This window comes from Chaetura pelagica, unplaced genomic scaffold (assembly GCF_000747805.2).
Source record: "Chaetura pelagica isolate M959 unplaced genomic scaffold, ChaPel_1.0 scaffold9, whole genome shotgun sequence".
In the NCBI taxonomy this organism is placed as follows: domain Eukaryota; kingdom Metazoa; phylum Chordata; class Aves; order Apodiformes; family Apodidae; genus Chaetura; species Chaetura pelagica.
This window is the reverse complement of record NW_009954494.1, coordinates 850951-877048: the sequence shown is the minus strand read 5'-3', so window position 1 is coordinate 877048 and position 26098 is coordinate 850951. Positions and strand designations below refer to the sequence as shown.

At 38.4% G+C, this 26098-nt stretch overlaps 1 protein-coding gene across 1 annotated transcript in view; it reads right to left on the bottom strand.

The window, feature by feature from the left end:
* DISC1 (disrupted in schizophrenia 1) overlaps nt 1–26098 on the bottom strand; it is a 176460-nt gene that overhangs the window by 130493 nt on the left and 19869 nt on the right. The window contains 2 exon segments of the mRNA XM_010004550.1: nt 3238–3367; nt 6746–6896. Of these exon segments, the coding sequence (XP_010002852.1) occupies nt 3238–3367; nt 6746–6896 (281 nt within the window).

Below are 26098 nucleotides of genomic sequence, written 5' to 3'. Positions count from 1 at the left end.
TTCTGTTCGGGAATAGTTCACAGGCATTTTTGGGAGAACAGAGATTTTACTCAGTGAATTGGAATTCTCTCAGATTCTTTTCCAGAAATGCCAAGAAGACTTTAATGTGCTCCTGGTCAGTCACCAGAGACAGATAAAAAGAATTTAAAGTCTCGGCATGGAGCAGCAGATGATGTTCAGCTCACTAAGCAGAAGCTGGAGTTTTACTTTGTAGATCTGAGTTTAAACTGAGATTTCTAACAGGACAGCTAACCACTACTCATTGTAAATCTCCAGATTCACTTATGGGCTGCTGTTCTCCCTGAAGTACAGACTGCAGTAAAAACATCTAGATACCATCAAAGGCTCTTAAATCCCTGAAGACAAATGCAGAACCAATAGGAGAGAGGGCAGAAGGAAACTTATTCAGTAGCCCCCCCACAATCCAAGAAGAGATGGTCAGTGACCTGCTCCACCATATAGATGTGCACAAATCTGTGGGGCTAGATGGGATGCACCCAAGAGTGCTGAAACAGCTAGCAAGGGTGCTCATCAAGCCACTTTCCATCATTTATCAGCAGTCCTGGCTGACTGGAGAGGTAACAGCAGATTGGAAATCAGCCACGTAGCCCCCATATAAAGAAGAAGAGACAGAAGGATGATCCAGGAAATTACAGGCCTGACAGTTTTACTTCAGTACTGGGGAAGCTGATGGAGCAGATCATCCTGAGTACCATTATGCAGTACATCCAGGACAACCAGATGATCAGGCCCAGACAACATGAGTTCATGAAGAGCAGATACTGTTTGACCAACCTGACCTCCTTCTGTGACAGGGTGACCTGCTTATCAGACAAGGGAAGGCCTGTGGATATTCTCTACCTTGACTTCAGAAAGGCCTTTGACACAGTTTGCCACAGCATTCTCCTATAGAAGCTGGCTGCTCGTGGCTTGGATGAGCACACACTTTGCTGGATTAAAAACTGGCTGGATGGCTGGACCCAAGGAGTTGTGTTCAATGGAGTTAAATCCAGTTGGCAGCCAGTCACAGGTAGTGTTCCCCAGGGCTCAGTGCTGGGGCCACTCCTGTTTAACATCTTTATTGATGATTTGGATGAGGGGATAGAGGGCAGATGACAGTAAGTTGGGTGGGAGTGTTGATGTGTCTCAGGGCAGGGAGGCTTTGCAGAGGGATCTGGACAGGCTTGATTGATGGGCCAAGGACACTGAGGTTCTGGAGAGGGTGCAGAGAAGGGCAAGTAAGCTATTAGGGGTCTGGAGAACAGATCCTATGAGGAGAGGCTGAGGGAGCTGGGGCTGTTCAGCCTAGAGAAGACTGAGGGGAGACTTCACTGCTCTCTACAACTAACCAAAAGGAGGTTGTAGTGAGGCATGTGTTGGCCTCTTCTCCCTGGTGGTTAGTGATATGACAAGAGGAAATGGGGTCAAGTTGCACCATGGGAGGTTCAGATTAGTATCTGGAAAAATTTATTCACAGAAAGAGTGAGGAGGCATTGGAACAGTCTGCCCAGGGAGGGGGGGGAGACAACATCCCTGGAGGGGTTCAAAAAACCAGGTAGACATGGTGCTTCAGGAGATGGTTTAGTGGTCACAGGGGTATAGAGCTGATGGTTGGACTTGATGATCTTGCAGGTCTTTTCCAACCTTAATGATTCTATGATTCTATGAAAAGAAATGTAAAGTAGGTCTAAGTAAAAAAAAAAAAAAATAAAAACAGTTAATTCAGATAATGTGATAGTTTGGGCAGGACCAATCCCTAAGTAATGCTGGAAGCCACCAAACATCACTGGTCAGCCTCCTTCAGAACCTTGAATTCATTACAGTTTTGATGAAATGCTCATAAACAGCATGCCTGAATAACAGTGCAGCTCATTATTTCCCTAGTATAACTACATAAGAACAAAGATTCACCTGGAGCAAGTATTAAAACAGTAGCTGACACGGAGTCTTAAGTACAGCACTTTTCAATTGTAAAGCTTGAAGTGACTGGTTGGATGTCTAGATTAGCAACAATAGTTTTCTGGGCACTGAAAATGTTGAACTACATTATGTCTCCTCTTATACATTGATGAAATAAATCCAAACAATACAAAAGGTTATGACTAGGATAGAAGAGACATTTCTTCATGTAAGTAAGGTTTTGCAATGGCCATCTAAGATGCTTTTCTCAACTTCTTTCTCATTTAGATAGATACATGTATTTCTGTGTATACAAACACACAGACTATTACAGTGACTGATTCACCAAAGGAGGAAAAGCATTAAAAAATAAAGACATTTAAATACAAGACCCCAGAGAAAAAAAAAAAAAAAAAAAAAAATAGAAGAGACATTTCTTCATGTAAGTAAGGTTTTGCAATGGCCATCTAAGATGCTTTTCTCAACTTCTTTCTCATTTAGATAGATACATGTATTTCTGTGTATACAAACACACAGACTATTACAGTGACTGATTCACCAAAGGAGGAAAAGCATTAAAAAATAAAGACATTTAAATACAAGACCCCAGAGAAAAAAAAAAAAAAAAGAATAATAGACCTACTAGCTCTCTTAAGATGTCATGCTGCTGAGGTTTAAATACAGATGGAACAAAGACTTGTACTAGACACTAAACTGAAATTTTTGAAGGACAGTGAAAAGAAACAGCTACATTTTGGTTAAAAGGCTTGCAGATTTAAAATTGGACAGAAGCCATCTTAAAAACATTTAATTTGCCAAATTACCACGTTGTGACATCACGTGTCAGTGTAAAGTTATTGTTGGCAATTGCCAACTGCTCCACGATGATTCCTTCATCCTTATGAAATGCATCAATCATCTTTCAGGAACAAAAGCTGGTAAATCATGTATTTATAGTCAATTCTATTCAGAAATTTATGAAAGATTGCTTCCTTCAAAACTTCTTTCCTTCAAATAAAAACCTCTGAAGATCATTGAAATATTAAAATATCAAATTAGAACATAAAGCACACTTAAAAAGATAATGAGGAAAGCTAAAGCACACACACAAGCCACAGAGCTTTCCAGTTCTGCTTCTCTGTAATGAGATTAACACAACTCCTGTGGCTGCCATCTCCAATCATCACTTAGATTATCAACTGGACCACAGCCAAGGCTATAATTGCTGCACAGAAGCAAAGTCACTATTACAATAAATTTATTTGATTCTGTGTGACAGCTTACAAGCTCTTCCCTACGCGGCACTGGTTCTTATAAACAACTTTGCAGTCCTGTTACCTGTAAACATTTCTTTTCTTGAAAAAGTTGATTTCGTTTTGTGGCCAAAACCTGCATCCTCTCCTGGTAAGTGGATCTCAAAAGTCTATGTTCATTTCCATGCCAAAGCTGGGCTTCTTCCTGTCTAATCCTTTGAAAAAAATGACAAAGGCTAAAAGTTAGTGTTACAGCTGAGTATCAACTCAAAGATTAAATATATCAGAACACTACATGTTACCTTCAGCAACATAGCACTCCATCACCAGAATAATTACATCTTAAACAGATACAGTTAGAGAACAAGAGATTTTTCCTTGGCTTATCTTCATTTATTATCATGTCAAACATTTACACTGTTTTTACAACATGCAGAAGAAGGAAAAAAGAAAACTTGTATAGCTTAAGGCTTCCCCCAGCTTTTACATGTTTCAGAAATTTATCCATCACTGCCTTGAAAGAGACAAAATTAAGGCATGTAATTTCTATCAATAAAGAGAAAAATCTCTTTTAGACAGAAGTTTAGAAACCTGCTGAAGCCACTTTTGCAGTTTCTGTCATCTTTTGAAGACTACATTAGAGATCATCTGGAGTGTTTGCTCCATGATGCCAAATTTTACTTCTCTCATGTACAGCGAGTTCTTTCAAAATCGCAGTCAGTGGGGTTCCTCACAGTGGTCGGTGGCTGGTACAACCCTCAGATGCAAATTTTTGCACGATTGGACCCCAAGGTAATCCGTGCATTACATGCAGTATCAATCTATCATCAGCCTCTCAGAAAGCACCTGCAAACAATGTAAACCTATTTTGTCTTGTGTGTCCCTGCATGAGGGCATGCACGCTTGCAAGGCCAATGGCACTTCTATGTCCACCTCTGAAGACAAGCGCGTACATTTCCACATGAAGGGTACAGATGCACTTCAATATCTTGCTTAAAAAAAAATACTCTGCATCAAACAAAAGATTTTTGAAGCACGGTTTCCCATCGTAATCTTGCAAAGCAAATACATCCATGCCACATACAAGACATGCATCACAAGTCTGATTTAAGCATGATTAACTACACAATTATCGCCCCCATGCACAGCTGTTCAACAAGAGGTTCTTGTCTCTTCTGCCAGGCCATCAGAAGACACGCATGCTTTACTCCCTCCCTGTGGACTTAAGAATGTACTGAAAAATCAAAATAAAACCCTGACACTAAAATAAATGGCATTAATACTTAGACAAAAGAGACATAATGACAGTGTATTTCTGTAATAACAAAATAAATCAAAGAGACACCCATATTATGAGTTACTAGGCCACTACCATCTATGTGCCTTACAATCATTACATATTGCTGTGGCTCCAACAGCCCACACCTCTCAACTCCAAAGTCACTTTCTCTTAGTCAGAGCTGCATCTTTCTGAGAGCTGCATGCAGTAGAAATTTTGGAGTGGCTGGCCAAAATATAAGAAATATTCCATGATAAACATAGGTTATTCTCAGAACCGTCTTGGAAATCCCATGTTCGTGCCTACTTGGTATTGAGGAAACAGGAAGATCTCTGTGATCTCACCAAACTTGGTGAGAATACTGCACAAACACTGTATTGTTCCTAACCTAAACGTAACCAAATCTGGCTCCTACCACTTGTCTTTAGTATCCTGTGTCAACTGAATGTCTTCACCTAAATATTCATCTCATAATTTGATGAAGTAAAACAAAACTGGGGAATGAATTTTAGTCTCATGTATTAAAAAAAAATAAATAAATAGCCTGCCACAAATACTTTTCATTTTAAAAGCTATTTGCAAAAAGATGAGGCTGGCTTGACTACAGAAAAAATGCAATAATCTCGTCTTCTGGGGCTAGTCTGACCATATTTTTAATTTTCCAGGTGAAAAAAATAAATCTTGGGTATATTGGTTTTGTTCTAATTAAAAATGAAAATAAAAACTGAAGCCTGCACATTTCCTTGAAGAAGTGGTCACGTTTTGCACCCTGTACTACCTAAAATTACCATTGAACAGAAGAACTTAAAACACTGTTGTAGAGAACAAAGGGTACAGTTGCAGCATTAACAAGAGAGCCAGACCACAGACAAAGTGGTGTGAAAGGCTGCAAGAATGAAGTGAGAAAAAGCAACAAGTCAAACTCAAGCTCAAAAAAAGTGAGTGTGCAAAAGACAGAAAAGTGAAAAGGATATTCATCTGACCCTGAAGAATGGCACTGCCCTCAGACCTGTACAAAAAAAAGAGTTACAGATATAACCATCCAAAGAACAGGAATACTTTCATAAATGTATATTTCTATAAATATTATATGTATTTTATATATAAAAATATAACATCTAGACATTACATAGGAAAAAAAATAAGAAGATTATGTAGTTCAAGGATGCTTTAATGGTTCAACTTCTATGGCATCAAAGACAACACCACCTCTAAAGCCAAAATCGTTATTATAAATTAATGCACATAATGAACACTTCTTAATGACAAAATAGAGAGTGCTGCATACCAATCTTTAAGGAAAGGTAAAACAGCTTCTTAAGGCCTCAGAAGGCAGAAGGAAACACCTTTCAGTGAAGTTTGCTTTAACTAGCCTCATTACTAAATCCTATAGAGTCTAAAAATATCCTTAAAAGTCTCAAATTTTGTAATAAAATCCTATATCTGTACTCATTTTATCTAATTTTCATGTATATCAAAATTATACCCAAAGGCATTGACTAGCACACTGCAGCCTTTATATGTACAAGCTGACAGAAAATGAGGTTTTTCTTCTTTCCTTTGTGCTACTGCATTTGAGAATAGCTTCCCATACCTCTGAAGAATCCTCTTCTAACAACAGTAACCAGTAGCATAGCTGAAGAAAGACCCAGAAACAGAGACAACTTTTTCTTCCTAAGCTAACTACCTCCCTTGGGTCATTCACACTTTCCCCCAATCTTTGAAGTTATCCCTTCAAGAGAAGGCTTAGAATTTATTTTTATGACTGTTTACAGTGCTGAGCACATTACTGCCACTTAACAAGTGAAGCATAAAAGAAATCTCCCAAAGATCTAAGCATATAAAAAAAAAAAAAAATCTCTTTTACTTTATATTTAAATATCCTTTCATTGCCTGAAAACAAGCATCAGAATTAACTCCACAGGGAACCCTTGCTAAAGCAGCATTGTTGTACACTCAACTGCCATGTCAAGGATTCAAATCCATTCCCACTCAACATCAGTAGGAGAAGTTCCACTTAATTCACCAGTTCATCATGATCAATGTTTTTCTGGGCAATTCTGAAAGAATTGTAGAAATAAAATAAAATAAAATAAAATAAAATAAAATTAAATTAAATTAAATTAAATTAAATTAAATTAAATTAAATTAAATTAAATAGGAGTGGGGAGAGTGTTGGGTGTTCATAAAGAACCTCCATGTTGATATCTTAGAACGACCTTAAAACCATTTATTTCAATTACTCATAAGCTGCATTCTGCTGTTTAAGAAACAGAAAAGTGCATTTTACATAAAAAAGAACCAACCAACTTACCGATTATCAGCCGTCCAACGCAGTGCTGCTTGAACTTGGGCAACAAACCTATCCAAAAAGCTGCTAATTGAAGGATGCCTTGAAGGAAGCTGAAATTTTAAAGAATCTTTCTCTTTCTCCAATTCTTCCAGTTTCCGTCTAAATTTATCAGCTAAAAATAAAATAAAATAAAATAACTTAGCAGTGACAAAAAGGTTCCATTTTACCTGAAGAAGAAAAAAGTCGATCAACAAAAAGTAAAATCCACCTCACAGGCAGTTCATTCCCTTTTGATAAAATACATCAGTTGGATTTGCTCAAGGTTTTATTACAATGGAAAATGAGATAACTACAATACTAAGCTACTTTCTTCTATGACAAGGACAAAACTGCAGGCTTCCCAGCACTTCGGAGGTTTAATTTAGTAAGACTCCAAAGAATTGGCTCAGTTATCATCTGTGTTCTTTTCCTAGTGTAACACCTCTGTATTCAATTCTAAGAAAACTCTTCCTCTTCACTGCTCCAGTTTTAAAACAAGCTTTTAAAACAATCTTAGATGGCTTTTAAAACGACTTTTTAAAAATTGCATTGTTATTAGGTCAAGAACTTAAAAAATCACATAAGATATTTCAGCAGAAAATGCACATGCAATAAGAGCAATTAAAGAATTATCTTATTCCAGGCTCCCTTGAATTATGTGTAGTTTATCATCCAACAAAAATATTTACTTTAAATAAAAATGAGAGTGGTCCTTAAGAGAGTGCTTTGACACTACCATAGCTCTATAAATTTCTTAGGGTAAACATTTACATGTACAAATCACATACATGACAGATAACAAGCTTGGCTTGTCCAAGCCAGAACACCTTTGATGATCCATTAGTCAAATCAGAGACATTTGAGCTAACCCACAAATGGAAAACCTTTACAGTTCAGTACTTTCCTCATGACCCCACTGCCTGCAATTTTGAGTGATTAGCATTCCTTTCCTTCTAACATTTTCAATACAACATGTTACTATTGGAATAACATCCATCTGGCATGTCTTTTACAGCTTTTTTTGTTGTTGTTGGTTTTTTCCTTAAAGGATTTTTAAGAAGAGGGGTTGTTTACATTTGCTGGCTTAGTGAAATGATCGATTTTTACAATAATTTATCAATAGTACTGATCTCTGTTCTGCTTCTGTGCTGATAGGTTGGAATAAAGACAAAGAAAGTAATAATGAGACCAGATCTTCTCCCTTAGCCAGCAGACCTTTGCAGGGTAGTTAAATGCATGTTGTTGCTGTTGTTGTCATTATTACGGTGCAAAATGCTGCTGGAAGGCTCTAGCCAAAATGACCAGCACCCAGGTTACTGCATGGTCCAGGCCTTGCCCCAACAACCACAGGTACACCTGTGCATACTCTTCCTGCAAAGGAGAGAGAACTTTTCAGCAGCAGAGGTGAGGTACATCTGCAGTGTGTTTCTCAGGGACCACAGCTGAACAGATTCATCCCATTCTTATCAACACAACAAAACTGGAATTTGGGCCCAGATGAGACTTCTGAGCCCATACTTTGACCAGAAAAACTTATCAGCATTTGCATTTTGTGTGGAACTTCAAACACAACCATCAAAAATATCACTGTTAAAAACAGAAAAGTATGGGTTGGACTGTGACCAACGACCACTAAACACCAAAACATGTGGAACCACCTCCTTTTACTCAAACCATCAAGCGTTCTGTGCTACCCAAGCAGGAGTAGTAGCAGCCTTCTACAGCTATTCAATGACGTTGTCATTGTTCTTCAATATAATTATGCTCACACTACATTTGAATGCCCAACTGTTCAATCATACTACTCCTACCCAACCTGGCCCTAGAAACAGGCTATTTTGGGAAGGAAAACAGATGAGGGGGTCCACATGCCAATTCACTCTCTCTCATTAATTCTTGGCTGCATCTTGCTTTATATATTCCAGTCTACACAGGATTCAATTAGTTTCTACTAACAGACGTTTCTAAATAATTTGTTTCACTGGCATTTTATAAGTACTGTTGCTGGCCTTATCTGCTTATCATCTCTCAGCACTAAATGATCATTTCCCTTTTCAGCATTGTGGTTATGGGCTCCATCTCAAGAGACTCCACCACCACCACTGAGCTGAACACTGCAGCACTCAGCTTTTAGGCTCCACTCCTGGAAAGGAGACCCCTCAGTTTGATTTGGCTGATGTTTTCAGTGCATGGAGAGACCAAGACACCTCAGTTCCATCTGCAGAGCAGAGAACCATGCAAATAAGGCTCATGTCAGTCCAACTCAGTCCAGCACTGCAGCTCAAGAGAGATCTGGATCAAGCGGAAGTAATGGAAACTACAGAAGTCATGTGTAAAAGAAGGTAATCAGCAGGATATAAAGACTGGGGGGAGTAACTTCCACTACTGTTATATACCAGGAAGGCAGTAATACAATGCTTTTCACCCCCCCTGAGAACTTCTGTCCTCAGTAACAAACCTGAGTTACAGCAAAGGCAATGAGGGAAAACATTAGGGATAGTAATGCACTAAAACTAACTCCTTGGGACAGCCAGACTCCACCAGTCTTGGTTTTCAGGTCAGACAACAGCTCCTAGGAACAGCTCTAGCATACTTTTTAATGCTGACGCCAGCAAGACCAAGCGTGTTCTCCCGAGATCCCTTCCCATCATATTTTGTAGGATCCTCCATCCAGGAAGATGACACAGAAGTACTCTGCTCTTCATAAGCCATTAGACCCCAGGACACCATCTTTCTTTACCTTCATTTTGGCCTGTATACATGGTATTTTGACATGGAAAATACCTTCACAAGATGCCAGATCTCACTGATGGTCTGAGAAGAAACCACATGCACTCACACACCTCCATCACACATAAAGGTTTAATACTTTTTCCTCTGTCTCATATGTCACCACAAAATAAGTAATTTAACACACAGCTTACATGCAAAAAGCAATCCCCCATTTGATGAAGTTCTTAAACAAAGGAACTTTAATATATTCAATACATCCTCTTTTACACACAAGCATTAGGAATAAGGCTCAATTCTCTTTACCAGCCTTTTATTTCACTCTATTCTATCCTATGGATACCCTAGATGAAACTTCTACTTTAGTGCAAACAGCAAAAGTCAATCCTTAAATTACCCTCCATCCCAATCTACTACTGCCTGGTGCACGTCAGACATCCCATTCAAATTAAAGGCAACCCAGGGTACAGGCCTGGAAGAGGCTAACTGCTGTTCTCAATTAAACAGTCAGCAGTCAGAGAGTTGTGTTGTCTCCATAGATCATATTTTGTAATAGCTTTGAGCAAAGAAAGCAATTTCCATAATTTTGAATTTACCATATGAGAACATCTGGCTACCTGCCTACTTTTTACATATACTAATATTGGGTTTACTCCCTTGAAGAGAAGGTTCACTTTATCAGAACTATTTATCATCATCTAAAAAACATTTAAGAAAATCATCTTAGTAAGGGTAGAACTTCATTTGTTACATACTGCATATATTTCTGTTTATTCATGCCTGTTCTTTGATGATAGGTGGGAAGATGATCAATCGTACTAGTTTACAACTGGCTGGATTTCAAGGAAGTGTTTCTTCAGCTAGTTCAACTAGAGAAGGCCATTTGGATCCTGCCCCAGAATCCTGTCAACTCCTTCCCTTTTTCCTCACTTCCCCCAATAAACATAAGGATCTCAAGCAGGACTTGTGTGGGGTTTAGATGTATAAATAATTTATTGAAGCCCTAAAATATTTTTCTTACCTGCTAGATACTTCCAGAGCCAGGTAACCTCCTCAGTATTCATAATCTTAAAAACTTAAAGCTTCAGTGATGGTGTTTTTGTATACCCAGCGTCAGAGATACTGTTACCTATTTTGTAAGACCTAAAGAAGTTCCAGGTTCAGATTTAAAATACCCCTCTAGCAGCCTATCTCCAACCACACACAGGAGCAGGCTTTTAGAGAGGAAACTAAGAACCAGGGTGAAATGTCTCTTTACCTCAGTAATGCTCCTGAACCTCTAATGTTTGTCAGCTGAAAGACTTCCTGAGCTAGATAATATTCCTAGATAACTTCACTGTTCTGACTGGAAGAAAAAGATAAAATTAAAAAATCAAATCAAATCAGCAACAGATGGACATCTATCCACCACAAGTTTCTCTTTTCTCACGCTATCTACGCTTTTGGTCTCCAAAATATCTTATGACAGAATTTCAAAATGGAATTATGAATTATGTAAACATATTCCATTTGATAATTTTAAACCTAAAGTCTGATGATGATCTTATCAGACGTTTCTTTTTTTTTTCTTTTTTCTTTTTTTTTTACTGTAAATAAAATAAAACATTCCTTCTACACTTTTGCTGCAAAGTAGTAACTTAGGCAACAATCATGTCAAATCGCAGCACTCATTTTCCAGGACAGAGAAACTTACACTTGCTAAGGCAATTGCTCCAAAAGCTAGAAAGTGAGAAGTCTAATGCAGCGCTTGGAAACGTGAGTGAAATGCAGTTGGGGAGCAGACCAATAAGCAAGATGTCTACAACCCAATTACTAATTCAGGCCTCCTGCAAAATTACTTGCAGGAGAACATGCAGACCAACTAATATCCAACTATGACATATAAAGACATATACTGTAATCAGAAATTAAGGTATTACAATCAACTACAGTATGTGTGTGTTCTTAATTTAAGGATAAAATAATTAACCATTTATCAGTATGAAACAGATACACAGTAGAAGATATACAATTCTTTGCCAAAATGCAAGTGACAACCTGATGTCACATTTCATGCCACACGTTTCCCCTGCTACAGGTAACTTCAGCTGTCTACTGTCTCTCCACTCTTTCTTTCCCAGCAATGAGACACCAGTATACATAAATCAGGTGGGGGAAGAAAGAGGAGAAAACTTGGTACTCAAAATAGTCCCCGTGAGAGAAGCACTGCAGAACAGTGTCTGAAAAATGTCTTATAAAGAACTGCTCAAGCAGGCTTTTTGTCTCCCAGCAAGCTCTGTATTTCCCCACCTCCCAACCCCCTCAGTCCACACCAGTTACAAGCCAGGAAACTGCTGTATCCTTAAAACTTATATAACATTTCTCAAATTAATGTACCAAATGTCAGTGTTGGAGGAGAGTTGGGAACTATGAAAGCTTTAAAAGAAGGACAATAGCAGGCACTCAGTTGTTATACTTCTTACAAGAAGAAACTTGACACACTGGCAGATACAGATTTTCCCCCTCTAATACTGAATTTAAGAGCATTTATTTAGGCAATGGAAAGCTAAATTCTCAGAAGTCTCACAGATGTTTTCCCCAAAGTACACCACCAAGTTTCCCACCTACAGTTTACATTTTGACACTGAAAAGTCTACACTGTATATGAAACTTCTTCCCAAAAGGGCATGAGTACAAGCCTCTTGTAGACGTTCAGCAGCAATTTTGACCAGTGCTGCCATCTCGCAGAACATCCACAGCAACAACACTGCTGACAGACTGCCCCTCTGATTTGTAACAAGTTCTTGGCCTCTTAGTAAGTACAGTTAAATGAAGCAGGGATTTATGGGCACAGTGGGGCTTGTGAGGGTGCAGGTACAGGTACTTTCCATTTCAGTAGAAAGATTAAGAAGAAGCCACAAAGCCAGAGAGGTTCTTCCAGCATAACTCTGGGAAAAGAAGAGGGGTGAGAGTCCAGTGAGAAATGTCGGAGTACTGACTTGGGTGATAAATCTCTTCAGTTACTTGGACAGCATTAGAAAAAATTTTCTTTCCCATGTTTCTTTCTTGTTATCACCTACAAAGATGTAGGCTGAACAATCCTCACAGCTGTTCCTTCTGGGCTGAGCTTAAGGCACATCAGGGTTATCTGAATAAACTCAGACCAGGATTTCCAGTAACATGACAATCCTGAAAGCAAAGTAGCTATTGTTTGCCACTATCATCTCACAGAGGAGCCTTCAACAGAGGCCAGAACACAATCATACTAGGCTCAGAGAACCAGGGGGAAAAATAATAATAAAAAAATCCTACTCCAATAAATTTACAGTCGACAAAACAAATGACAGGCCAAAAGACAAATGGAAAGGACAAAGCATCAGGCACATAGTATGGTTGAAAATAATACACAATCATTTCAGTGTACCAGAAGCAGCTTAATATCCACTGCTCTTGATCTTCTGCTCCTGAAAAACATTACGTTTTTATAGTATTTGGAATAGCAGCATTTTTAATAGTAAGAGCTTTTTAAGTATTTTACATTGCAACATAAACTAGTCACTTCCAGTTTTTTAAATGCTTGAGTAATTACATTTATTTTAAAGTGTCTGATATGTGTAAGAGTTTCTAAAGTAGTGGATGGTTTGCTGCTTGTGACAACCCTTACTCAGCTTTGTAATTGCACAAAAACAAAGGTATAATTCTATGCAGTGTCTATTCCATATAGTCCTTATCTTCAGATTTGCTGCATTTGTAAATCCCTTCAAACAGCACTAGGGTTTTAACACACAGGCATTTTTGGAGATATCATTTCTGTTTCAGTCAAGTCACTATAAAACATAAGTAGTGCCCTGTTGACTGCTTGCTTTTCATATTCTTTTGTGAACATCAAATTTCCAATGAAACCACTAAGATGCCTACATTTCCAATATGACTTTACAGTAAAAATAATGTACAATAACATCAAAAGATACTTTAAAGGAAAAAAAAACAAAACAAAACAACAAGCTGATTGCTGGTGCATTTTATTTGATATCAACTTTTTTTAAGCAGTGCTGACAGGACTGTCATTACAAGCAAAATTGTACAGAAATAAAGAAAAACATGTACTGATTATTCCAGGCTGAATCACATTTTTTTTAAAGGCTATCCAGCACAATAGCATAGAGCTCTACTCTGAATTAAATTCTTCTCCTGAAAAGATCCCTCAAGACAAAGAAGCCAGCAGAAATCAACGCAACGCTTCTTGGCTTGCAATACAGCTCCTTTTTTTATTGGACAAAGTAAAGGAAGAGCTTTGGTAAACGTTTCAAATCAGCACAGTTCACATACACAAACAACTGTCAGCTGTAGACTAATGCCAACTGAGAACAACTCAATCCCAGTTCACTATGTCCATCTTCTTGCTCCAGGAATCTCTAAGCCAGCATCTGCCTTTCTTCACTGTCTCTGAATAAACACCACAGATTGAATGGAAGACAAGTCAGTCAGTTAAAAGTGAAACAATGCAATACTCTACAACTAATTGCATTTTCAGATACTGGTCATTTTTAGAAAGCAAGTTCTAAGACGTCTAACAAGAAATTTAAGATCTGATAGGAGTTTATCTGGGCTTCTATATCAAGGATTTTATGACTAGAGACACAGTCAGATTACGTTGGGATTTTTTTGCACCAGTCTCTATTTAAGCAGATATTGTGAATCTAAACTACTTTAAACTACCTAAACTACCAGCTGTCAAACAAACAAAAGGTTCCTTTGTTATTGCCTAACCTGAATATATTGAGAATACCACCCTAAAGCACACCACTTGAAATATTCGTGTGCGTGTTATAAAAGTCCAGAACTAGTATAGATAATGTATAAAGTGTTCCACAAAATGTTATCTTCATACTTTTAAAAGCCATGCTATTAATATGCACAACAAAGGAGCACAAAGTCTGGGCTAAGAAACACCAATGAGTGGGTGTAAAGTGTCTTCAAGCTGAAGTGTGAAAGAAAATAGCACAGAGCCTCTTGTAGACGTTCAGCAGCAATTTTGACCAGTGCTGCCATCTCGCAGAACATCCACAGCAACAACACTGCTGACAGACTGCCCCTCTGATTTGTAACAAGTTCTTGGCCTCTTAGTAAGTACAGTTAAATGAAGCAGGGATTTATGGGCACAGTGGGGCTTGTGAGGGTGCAGGTACAGGTACTTTCCATTTCAGTAGAAAGATTAAGAAGAAGCCACAAAGCCAGAGAGGTTCTTCCAGCATAACTCTGGGAAAAGAAGAGGGGTGAGAGTCCAGTGAGAAATGTCGGAGTACTGACTTGGGAGATAAATCTCTTCAGTTACTTGGACAGCATTAGAAAAAATTTTCTTTCCCATGTTTCTTTCTTGTTATCACCTACAAAGATGTAGGCTGAACAATCCTCACAGCTGTTCCTTCTGGGCTGAGCTTAAGGCACATCAGGGTTATCTGAATAAACTCAGACCAGGATTTCCAGTAACATGACAATCCTGAAAGCAAAGTAGCTATTGTTTGCCACTATCATCTCACAGAGGAGCCTTCAACAGAGGCCAGAACACAATCATACTAGGCTCAGAGAACCAGGGGGAAAAATAATAATAAAAAAATCCTACTCCAATAAATTTACAGTCGACAAAACAAATGACAGGCCAAAAGACAAATGGAAAGGACAAAGCATCAGGCACATAGTATGGTTGAAAATAATACACAATCATTTCAGTGTACCAGAAGCAGCTTAATATCCACTGCTCTTGATCTTCTGCTCCTGAAAAACATTACGTTTTTATAGTATTTGGAATAGCAGCATTTTTAATAGTAAGAGCTTTTTAAGTATTTTACATTGCAACATAAACTAGTCACTTCCAGTTTTTTAAATGCTTGAGTAATTACATTTATTTTAAAGTGTCTGATATGTGTAAGAGTTTCTAAAGTAGTGGATGGTTTGCTGCTTGTGACAACCCTTACTCAGCTTTGTAATTGCACAAAAACAAAGGTATAATTCTATGCAGTGTCTATTCCATATAGTCCTTATCTTCAGATTTGCTGCATTTGTAAATCCCTTCAAACAGCACTAGGGTTTTAACACACAGGCATTTTTGGAGATATCATTTCTGTTTCAGTCAAGTCACTATAAAACATAAGTAGTGCCCTGTTGACTGCTTGCTTTTCATATTCTTTTGTGAACATCAAATTTCCAATGAAACCACTAAGATGCCTACATTTCCAATATGACTTTACAGTAAAAATAATGTACAATAACATCAAAAGATACTTTAAAGGAAAAAAAAACAAAACAAAACAACAAGCTGATTGCTGGTGCATTTTATTTGATATCAACTTTTTTTAAGCAGTGCTGACAGGACTGTCATTACAAGCAAAATTGTACAGAAATAAAGAAAAACATGTACTGATTATTCCAGGCTGAATCACATTTTTTTTAAAGGCTATCCAGCACAATAGCATAGAGCTCTACTCTGAATTAAATTCTTCTCCTGAAAAGATCCCTCAAGACAAAGAAGCCAGCAGAAATCAACGCAACGCTTCTTGGCTTGCAATACAGCTCCTTTTTTTATTGGACAAAGTAAAGGAAGAGCTTTGGTAAACGTTTCAAATCAGCACAGTTCACATAAACAACTGTCAGCTGTAGACTAATGCCAACTGAGAACAACTCAATCCCAGTTCACTATGTCCATCTTCTTGCTCCAGGAATCTCTAAGCCAGCATCTGCCTTTCTTCACTGTCTCTGAATAAACACCACAGATTGAATGGAAGACAAGTCAGTCAGTTAAAAGTGAAACAATGCAATACTCTACAACTAATTGCATTTTCAGATACTGGTCATTTTTAGAAAGCAAGTTCTAAGACGTCTAACAAGAAATTTAAGATCTGATAGGAGTTTATCTGGGCTTCTATATCAAGGATTTTATGACTAGAGACACAGTCAGATTACGTTGGGATTTTTTTGCACCAGTCTCTATTTAAGCAGATATTGTGAATCTAAACTACTTTAAACTACCTAAACTACCAGCTGTCAAACAAACAAAAGGTTCCTTTGTTATTGCCTAACCTGAATATATTGAGAATACCACCCTAAAGCACACCACTTGAAATATTCGTGTGCGTGTTATAAAAGTCCAGAACTAGTATAGATAATGTATAAAGTGTTCCACAAAATGTTATCTTCATACTTTTAAAAGCCATGCTATTAATATGCACAACAAAGGAGCACAAAGTCTGGGCTAAGAAACACCAATGAGTGGGTGTAAAGTGTCTTCAAGCTGAAGTGTGAAAGAAAATAGCACAGATTTTAAAACATGGAGTATATAAAGTTGTGCAGTGTTACCCAAGGACTGTAATATGTGAAGAAACTGGCTTGCAGTTCTGCTTAAGCCATCTCTGACAGATCAGCACCAAACACATAACCCCAAACCAATTGTTCTGAAAACTGCATTGGGGAACTCTGCAAAGAAACCTAAAGCTTTGCCCTAGAAACAAAAGCGGAGACAAGATAAAGGAAGCCTTTGTAGTAACTGAGCTGAAAACAGTATATCCATTTGTTATAAGTACCTGGATGCCAGAATTTTGCTTTTGGCTAAAGAAAATCCTTTTTCTTACTCTCATTTTGTTCTCTGCATTCCCTTTCATGAGTTTCCACATTAGTGCTCAATGTTTTCTCATATTCCAGGTCTCCACTCTCACATTTAATAGTCTACAGAATCTAATATATATATATATGCACACACACACATATATCTTTCATTGTTACCTCCTTATCCCCAGTGCTCTTCAGGAAATAAAACTTTCCTCTCCAATTAAGCAGATACCCTTCCAAAGCATCAGTTGATGGAAACCAAATACTGTCTAAAAAAAACTATAGATGCTAGCTTAGTTCAGCTGAGCCACGTTTCCACTTTCTACCATCCATCACTGTTCTACCACCCAGAAGTTACGCTGTTCTACTCACCTAGAAAAGGCGAAATTGTAAGAAAGCAAGCAGTAAGAGACAACAGTTTATAACATTTGCAATTTGTTCTCAGACTATTTTATCTGCTGTAAGTTAAAATAAATTCAGAAATTTTTAAGTTGCATAGAATCATGGTGGTTTGTGGTGGAAGGGACCTTTAAAGGTCACCTAGTCCAATGCCCCTTGAGAGAGTCAATTAGACGAGGTTGCTCAGAGCCCCATCCATCCTGACGTTGAATGTTTCCAGTGATGAGGCACCAGCAACCTCCCTGGGCAACCTGCTGTTCCAGTGTTTCACCACTCTCACAGTAAAAAGTTTCTTCATTGCATCTAGTCAGATCAAATAATTTCCACCAGCTCAAGGAATCTGAATTCTATGGCAAAGGAAGCAATTTAAACACAGAATGCCTTCTGTTAAGACCTGGTGACTCATTTCCTGCCCTTTCCTTTGAACTTGGCCTTGCAAACCAATTCCCTCTCTTCAACAACTCATGAAGCACCCTTACACCCCTGTTTCTCCTCATTCTGTTTCTCTGCCCCTTCATTCTCTTCCCTTCCCACACCTTCCACCTCAGTTGGCATCTGATTCTTTGGTCTCCTTTTTTTCCCAAAAGTGAGGTGGATTCTTCCTGACTTTCTGCTAAACTTTGAATTACACTGCCAGATTTACACAGAGGCCTCCACCAAAAATCCTTGTCCCCCACAACATTACAGACTGTAACGAAAAGTTAGAATATAGTTAACTTTTATAGTTTTATAGTTTAACTTTTTATAGTTAACTTTTGGTAGGGCACAGAGACAAGAAAACAAACAAAATACAGCTTTTTAGTTATTTGACCTACACATGCTGTTTACTTGGCTTGTGCATACAGATTTCAACAGTGCTAGAGGCTTGGAGTGAACTGCTGGAGAGCTGCAGAGAGGGAGCTGGGGGTGCTGGCTGAATATGAGCCAGCAGTGTGCCCAAGTGGCCAAGAAGACCAACACCATTCTGGCCTGCATCAGGAATAGTGTGACCAGCAGGATCACAGAGGTGATCCTGCCCCTTTACTTGGCCTTGGTGAAGCTGTACCTTGAGCACTGTGTGCAGTTTTGGGCACCACAGTATAAGAAGACATTGAGCTACTATAGCATGTTCAAAAAAAAGCAATGAAGTTGATTAAGGGTTTGGAGCATAAATCATATGAGGAGCGCCTGAGGGAACTGGGGTTGTTTAGCCTAGAGAAAGGAGGCATAATGGCACTCAAGATGATATACACCATTACATGCCTCAGCACTAGGGAGGTGTAATCTAAACAGCCCATCTAGAAAGAGGACATTTTCTTAGTGCTTTTTTTTTTTTTCCCTGCAACTACAGATACTGGTTGTGATACCTGGATTATAGTTGGACTCAATGATCTTGAAGATCTTTTTCAAGCTTGATGATTCCATGATTCTATATCCACATATTCAGGGGAAAAAAAAAACCCACAAACATGGTATAGATATATACACCAAAGTTGCATGGAAGGGGTTCTACCAGTGGCTGTGTCGGAGGCTTCCTCTGCCTTTTCTCTCATGAGCACCAATTCTACAGTGCTGCATTAAACTACACAATCTCAAATGAATAACCCCATTTCTTTCAACTTCTTAGGTCCCCAGTAAAAATGTAGATAGTAACAATTGCTCCATAGGGGCCTCATTAGGCTTAATTAACACCTGTGTGAGATCTTCAGATAAAAGGATTGCTATAATTACACAATATGAACTGCTTCTTGCATAAGAAACCTTGTATTATACCTTTCATAATTTGACTTTTTCTTAAAAGTGAGTGCCCTTTTGTTGTTTTACAGGACTCTGTTCCCTATAAAAGACTTACTTTCTGAAGTTGCCTCTTCATTTTCTAATTTCAAAAGCAGATAAAGCCCAGCGTGTCTTTCTTATTTGAACAAAAGAAATTCTGGGGGTTTGGGTTGTGTTTTTTTTGGTTGCTTTTTTGTTTTGTTTTGTTTTTAACTCATTGTTCCCCTGCCTTCCTCTCTTTCACACACACACGCTTTACTTTTTTCACATTTATGATATTCTTTTCATCCTGACTCTGCAGCTGTTCCCCACTGCCCCAGCACAGAGTTCCTGGAAGTGTTTCAGGCATTAGAATTACCCCCCAAGCACACAGGGCAGTAGCAAGGCTGCACAGGAGGATATCAGCAGAGGTGAGTAGGGAAAAGACCAAAAGGTTCTTCAAGCAAGTTCCACAGCCCTTTAACTCCACTTGGGTTCCCACTCAGCAAATCAGTTACAAATGAGACAACATCCCATCAACTACCAAAGGCAGTTAAAGGCTTTGCTGGATTGGATACATATAGAAACAGCAAAGCCCACCTGACAACAGCCACTGCAAAGAAGCCTGACTGCCTCCAGCATGCAGATCCACAGAAGAGCCTCTCATGTATCTAACCTGAGTGGAGGGCAGCACTGCCAAGGCACCTTCACTGTTCTCCATCATGCTACTAGACTTTAAAATTTTAAGTACAGGTACACTGCTTTCTTCCAGCCTGAGTGGCTTCACTGTCTCCAGCAGCCCCTCCACCTGCTCATTAAGCCTCCCCAGGTTGGAAGTTAAAGCTGCCAGACCAGTATGGGTGCTGACTGAAAGCCAGGTGGGAAATGGAGCCAGGAGGGAAGAAGAAAGAGCAGCAGAGTAGGACTCTTACAGACCTTGGCAGGAGCACCAGCCAGAAACCAAGCCCAGGAAAAGAGGTTTGGCTATTGCCACACTCTACAGCACAGGTTAAGAAAAACAGGTGCTCTAGAAAGCAGAAGTCATTTGCCATTTCAGTATGAGCCCACATACAAAAGACAGGACATCTTTAAAGTATGATCCTATTGTAGGTCCCAGAATTGAAGGTTATTAGATGTTAGCTCTGCTTCTAGCCCTTCAGCTGAGCTTTCTATGCAGCTCCCTTAAGCGCTCAAAATAAAAGTATTAAAGCCTACTCTCTTCTGTAGAATGCTTTACATACAGATGACAACACTGAAAGAAATGTTTTTATTAGCATATAACTAATCTCTCTCGAGTTAAAATTGAATGGTATTGATACAGTAGTGAATCTTGCTATGAATTTCACTCTGTGCTAGTATATCCACAACACCTCAATAGTTTTAATAAGTGGTTTTACCATAGCAAAATAAACACTTCTATCCAGCCTCCCATCTTAATTCTGTCTAGTAGTGTCCCATCCTATTGATATTGTTTGAGCTGTATGTCATTGGAATAACAAGTAAAGATTAGATTCATGTGTTTAAACAGTAACCTCTATAAGCCATTTCTTCTTCCTCCAAATACCTCCTGCAAAAGTAACAAAAGATAGTTCTGTTCCTCTCTCACAAGCATTTAGGTCCTTTTCACTTCATCTCAACTGGACAGATTGAGAAGAACTGTGGCAAAACGCATAGATCAGACAGATGGTATTTGCTGTTCTTTTATCAATCCTGCTGGCTCAATAGTTTTAAAAAGCTGTAAGAATTCATTACTCAAGTAGTCACAGATTGATCCCATGTTCCACTACAGCTTTGTCTTACCCATTTTATAAATGGAATTATTTTGTTTGCAGGAAGTACCAAACAGGGTAGAAAGAGATACTGGATTATAACAAGACACACTGAATAACTGACTTTTGTTCTTCTTTTCAAATTTTTCCTCGGAAAGCACAATCCTCTCCCTGCTTTATTTTGACAGACAGGAAGGGCAGCTGTCCTCTGCACTTACCAGCTGGAGCACTGGGGCAAGGACACTCTAGCCCTCCTTTATGGTTCTCTTTACACTATCCACCCTCACCCTAAGGCATGATTAGAGCTCCCTGTTTCTCTCCACAATCAAAACTTCTCTCTTCCCAGAATTATACCTCTTATTTCTTTAATGTATTGATAAATAACCAAAGAAACTACTCACATATATATACACATACCTCCAACTTGGGAGGGGTGTGTATTTATATAGATATAACCTCTTGAGACACTATCTTCCTCATCATACACTGAAAACTGTTTATCTGACTTTTATTCCTCTTCCTTTTATGGACAGAGGTGTTTAAGACAAGAAGCAAGGTTAAAATACAGAAAACCATTGTTATTTGGCTACAGAACAAGAAAGAGGAAAAAGAGTTAAACCAATACATTTTACTTTGAAATATCACTATTTGATGACTACCTTGATAGAATCTCATTTAATTAGTGTTCAAATAGCAATTTAGGCAGCAATTGTTTCTAAGCAAGACATTCCTTAGTGATGGAAGATACACAAATTAATTTTTATCATGTTATTTACTAGATGCTCCACATTACAACATGTATCTTCAAGCAAACAATAAGCTCCTGTCAAGTTAGAGTTCCATCAAATCTGTCAATTGCAACTGATTTGCTGCTACAGGACAAGCCAACACATTGCATAAAGGTCAAGTGGAAAAATGTCCCTTTCACTACATCAATGTCATAAATCGGTAAAGGTCACTCCATCCAATCACTACTACTACAGAAAATAGCTTTGTTGCAATCTACATGATGAGGGGGGGAGAAGTTCGAGTCTTTAATTATTTTTCTAAGATATGAAAAACTAACATTACTGTAATTTTCTTTCAGCCTATACAGTCTAATGAGAACAGCTTTACCTACAAGCTCTACAGCTTTCACAAGTACAACAAATATAATAGAGAAAATTACACAAGGGCAACTTTTCCATAAGATCCAGGGAAACTAAAATGCCAACATTTATTGGTAGTAACACCTTACAACTCTGAAGCTCCAATCACAACAGGAGCTCAAAGGGCTTTACAGTCTTTGATTAAAACTCTGAAGACTCTGGTATAGGAAGTGATGTTATAACCATTTTACAGACAGTTCATCTGAAGCAGAATGAAGTAGCTTGCCTAAAGTTAAAATAGCAAGAAGCAAATATCATCATGTAATCTAACATAAAAACAACCAAGAAAATCTACTGTGCTTTTTTTCCTTTTATCTCTCTGTTCCTGCATAATAATTCATTCTCATTGTTTCACTAAAACTTTTATCTACTTCTCAAAAATCATTTGGAACAGGAATGTGATGGAAAAGGTAAATATGATATGTGCAAATACAGAAGTCAGCATTAGGTCACTTTAATGCTGGAGCTGAAATCCTAAGACTAAGTGACCAACAACCCAACTTAAACAGATGCATGACCCTGGTCAACTGAGGAAGCCTGGATTGTGTAGCAAAATGATGGAGAAGAAAGTGAAGGAGGATGTTCAGGTTCACCTCCTCTCGCTACATCAATCCAAGACAGATTCATATACAGCTCAGTGTACTCTTAGTTTCCACTGTTAATGAAAGATTAAAAATTGAAGACTAGGCACATGGGATTCAGATCCTGTATCAATCCAGACTAGTTTGGAAGAAATTTTGCAGTTACCTGGAAGAGTAGCAGAAAGATTTTACACACTGAACTCTAAAAGCCAAAAAACCTGAGGACCCTTCTCACTACTTTGTGCAATCAGTGCTCAGATTGTAAGCATTTGGCTTCTGGATTTGTTCCAAAGCTGCTTAGGTCTTAATACATTTCCCAGGTGCCAGCTGACTATAACTACAAACTGTGTTCATCCAAAGCAAGTTTTAGGTTAAATCAAGAACAATTCTCTGATCAAGAAACAGAGTTAACCAGACTTGGTGGCAACTCTGCCCCCAAGACACAGAATAAACGTTAACAACCTGAATGCCTCCAGAATTACACTAATGGAAATTATAACATCAACAACATTCATAACAGAATCGGGCCACATGGTCAAGAAGTACAGTAAGAGATACAGTACATTTATCTAAAGCCACACACCTCTCTTTCAAAGCATTATTGGTCCAATAAAAAAAATCTAACATAGCATAGTACCATATACCTCCTCTCATAGGTTTTCATTTCCACAGGGAAGGGGAGGCTGGAAGCTGGCCAAGGGATGTGGTGGCATTCTTCACAGGCCTCTTCACTGCCACTTCAGCTGCCACATGCAAGAATGGGAGTAATGTTTGTTTTACCCTCTGGCACCTTTCCTAAGTGTGTCAAATTTAACTAGGTTTTCAAACATACTAAATGCCAACACTATAAATACCTTAGAAAGCCATTATGGAATTGTAGGCTTCTTCAGTGATGAGCACTATGAATGATGGCAGCATCACAGTGTTAGGTTGCAAACAACTGCAGTAAAGTACATTCAGAAGAAAAAAAAAGTCTCAAAGATCTTTGTTTTCTAGCTGTTCAGTAACAGAGAGGAAATTAAATTTACAAGTCTTTCAGGTTAAACAAAGTACTGGGTTTGATGAATGCCACCTGAGATGTAGATGCTTTGGCTGAAACTGCATAAATACAATATAACACAGCCACCCATTCTGGATAATGTTATTTATGTTTACTTGGAAACTTCATAAAATTAATGCACTACCGTGTAAATAAAATTTCCCTTGGCCAACTGTCTCCTACCTGAAGATGTGAAAGCTTAAAAATCCATATTTAATAATTCAAAGAAATTTTATAGCCACTAAACTTAGTGGGATTCTCAGGTGTGCAGTCTATTTGCAGGCTAGAGAGGTTATTATTTTGTGATACCTTATCTCTTTCCAAGCATAATCCAGCAGCAGAAAGAATCATGCAATAATTTGGGTTGGAATGAACCATAAAGATCTTCTAGTTCCAACCCTCATGCCATGGACAGGAGCAGCTCCCACTAGAACAGGTTGCTCAAAGCCCTATCCAACCTGGCCTTGAACACTTCCAGGGACCAGGTGTACAACAAAAGATGAGTGTATTACACCAACAGGAAAACAAAGAGAGTCCTGAAGGGACAAAAATAACCAGACTAGACCAGACTCACATCCATCCAGCACAGGATCCTGCCTGCAGCAGTGACAACTCAAAGTTTCAACATTTCAAAGGATGGAGAGGTAAAGCCTACAGGGGAAGCATGCCAGCCTCTGGAACACTGCACACGCTTCTGGTGCCTGGAAATCCTAAGGATCTCTTCAGCAGGCTCCAGGAATCATGAGGCTGCCATACTTTATACTTGATGCAATTCAGCTATGATGAACATGAAGAAAATAAACCCTTAAACAAAATTTCATTGTGTTAAGTTTCTAAAACCTTTTCCAGAAATACTTCTATAAACAGATTTAAGCAGAAGGTGCATCAGGTACAACAGGCACAACAGGCAATGCGTCAAATACATAAAAAAGCATAATAAAAAATACAACTAAGTATTTGCATAAAGTTTCAAAGAAAGTAAAAGTCTGAATAATATTCTTCAAAAATAATCCTATAGTATATTTCCCTCTGTACAACTACCTTGTTTCCTACATTATATCCCTGCTACTGAGCTTCAGTGATGATCAAAAGCCTTTTTTATTTTTTCCAATAAATTCTAAAGAAGTTGTCCCTGACACTGTTAAATTTGCACTGTTGTAATTCTAAGTTATATTCACTTTCTTCTTCCACTATTATTAGACAGAAGAATTAACATAAAACTCAAAAAAGTTAAAAATAAAAAGCCTTCAAGTAGCAAAAATATCTCTTGTACAATTCAGACATTCTTGGTCACTCCATCCAGTTTCACAAATTTTACTTTGGAATCAAATCATCATTTGTCCTTATCCTTAACAAGACTCTTTAAATTGCTTATTTTCTAAGGAAATAATTGGATATTAAGATATCCTCTAGCACTATACCTTTTTCTTCTTTCCTAGCTTAGCTTTATTTTCTTCACAGATAAATAAGACTTTGGCTGATTCATCTAAATCCATCAACAATGAGACCTTGCTTGGAAACAAGCACAGATTTGGTCAAATTCTGGCAAAAAGGACGGGAATGGAATTAAAATCTTGTCAGTGGCTGGCCACAAGGCTCACGTCAGAGTAGAATGTAAAGCTTACCCAACGTGGTTACATTAAGGGGCAATTCCAGCTGAACCCCAGACCTGCAGTCACATCGGGACTATGGAACCAATCAGACCACCAGAAGCTTTAGCTCCAGGCAACAACTTAGAAAGGAAGAAACAAAGATAGGGGTGAACTTCAGAAGTCAGGTTGGCTGAGATGTCCCACAATAGCTCAATACAGATGCCCCACTCCCAATATTAAAGGCAACCTGGCATTTTCCTGGAAATACTGGGAGTGGGAAGAGTGACTGCAGGGGAACTATTAGAAATACAAAAGGAGGAAGGAAAGAAAACAACAATGATGCAAATTAGTAAGAAGGTGCAAATGTTGCCAGCAGCAGCACAAAGTATGGAAGGAAACACAAAAGATGACTGCAGGCAGTGGGCAAAGAGGAATGTACTCTGAGGTGAGAAGTCAGGCTGGGAAATTACAGAAAGCAAGAAGAAAGCTAGAAGAATAGTATCGTATTTGAGGCCAGATGCTTAATGCATTCTCCACCACTTCTTGGGAAAAAGAGAAAGAAAAAATATATGTTTCGATGTAAATATTTGCTTGTTAATAAAAAAGAATCCCACTGTTCTTCCAAAATGGAAAGCTCTGATAAGACCAAGGAGAAAAGGTATAGGCAAAGAGCAAGCCACAAACACAATCCTGTTCTTTCACTGCCAACAAACCACGTTAGAAAATGGTTAGCTTAACGCAACCCCTTCCCATTACACACTC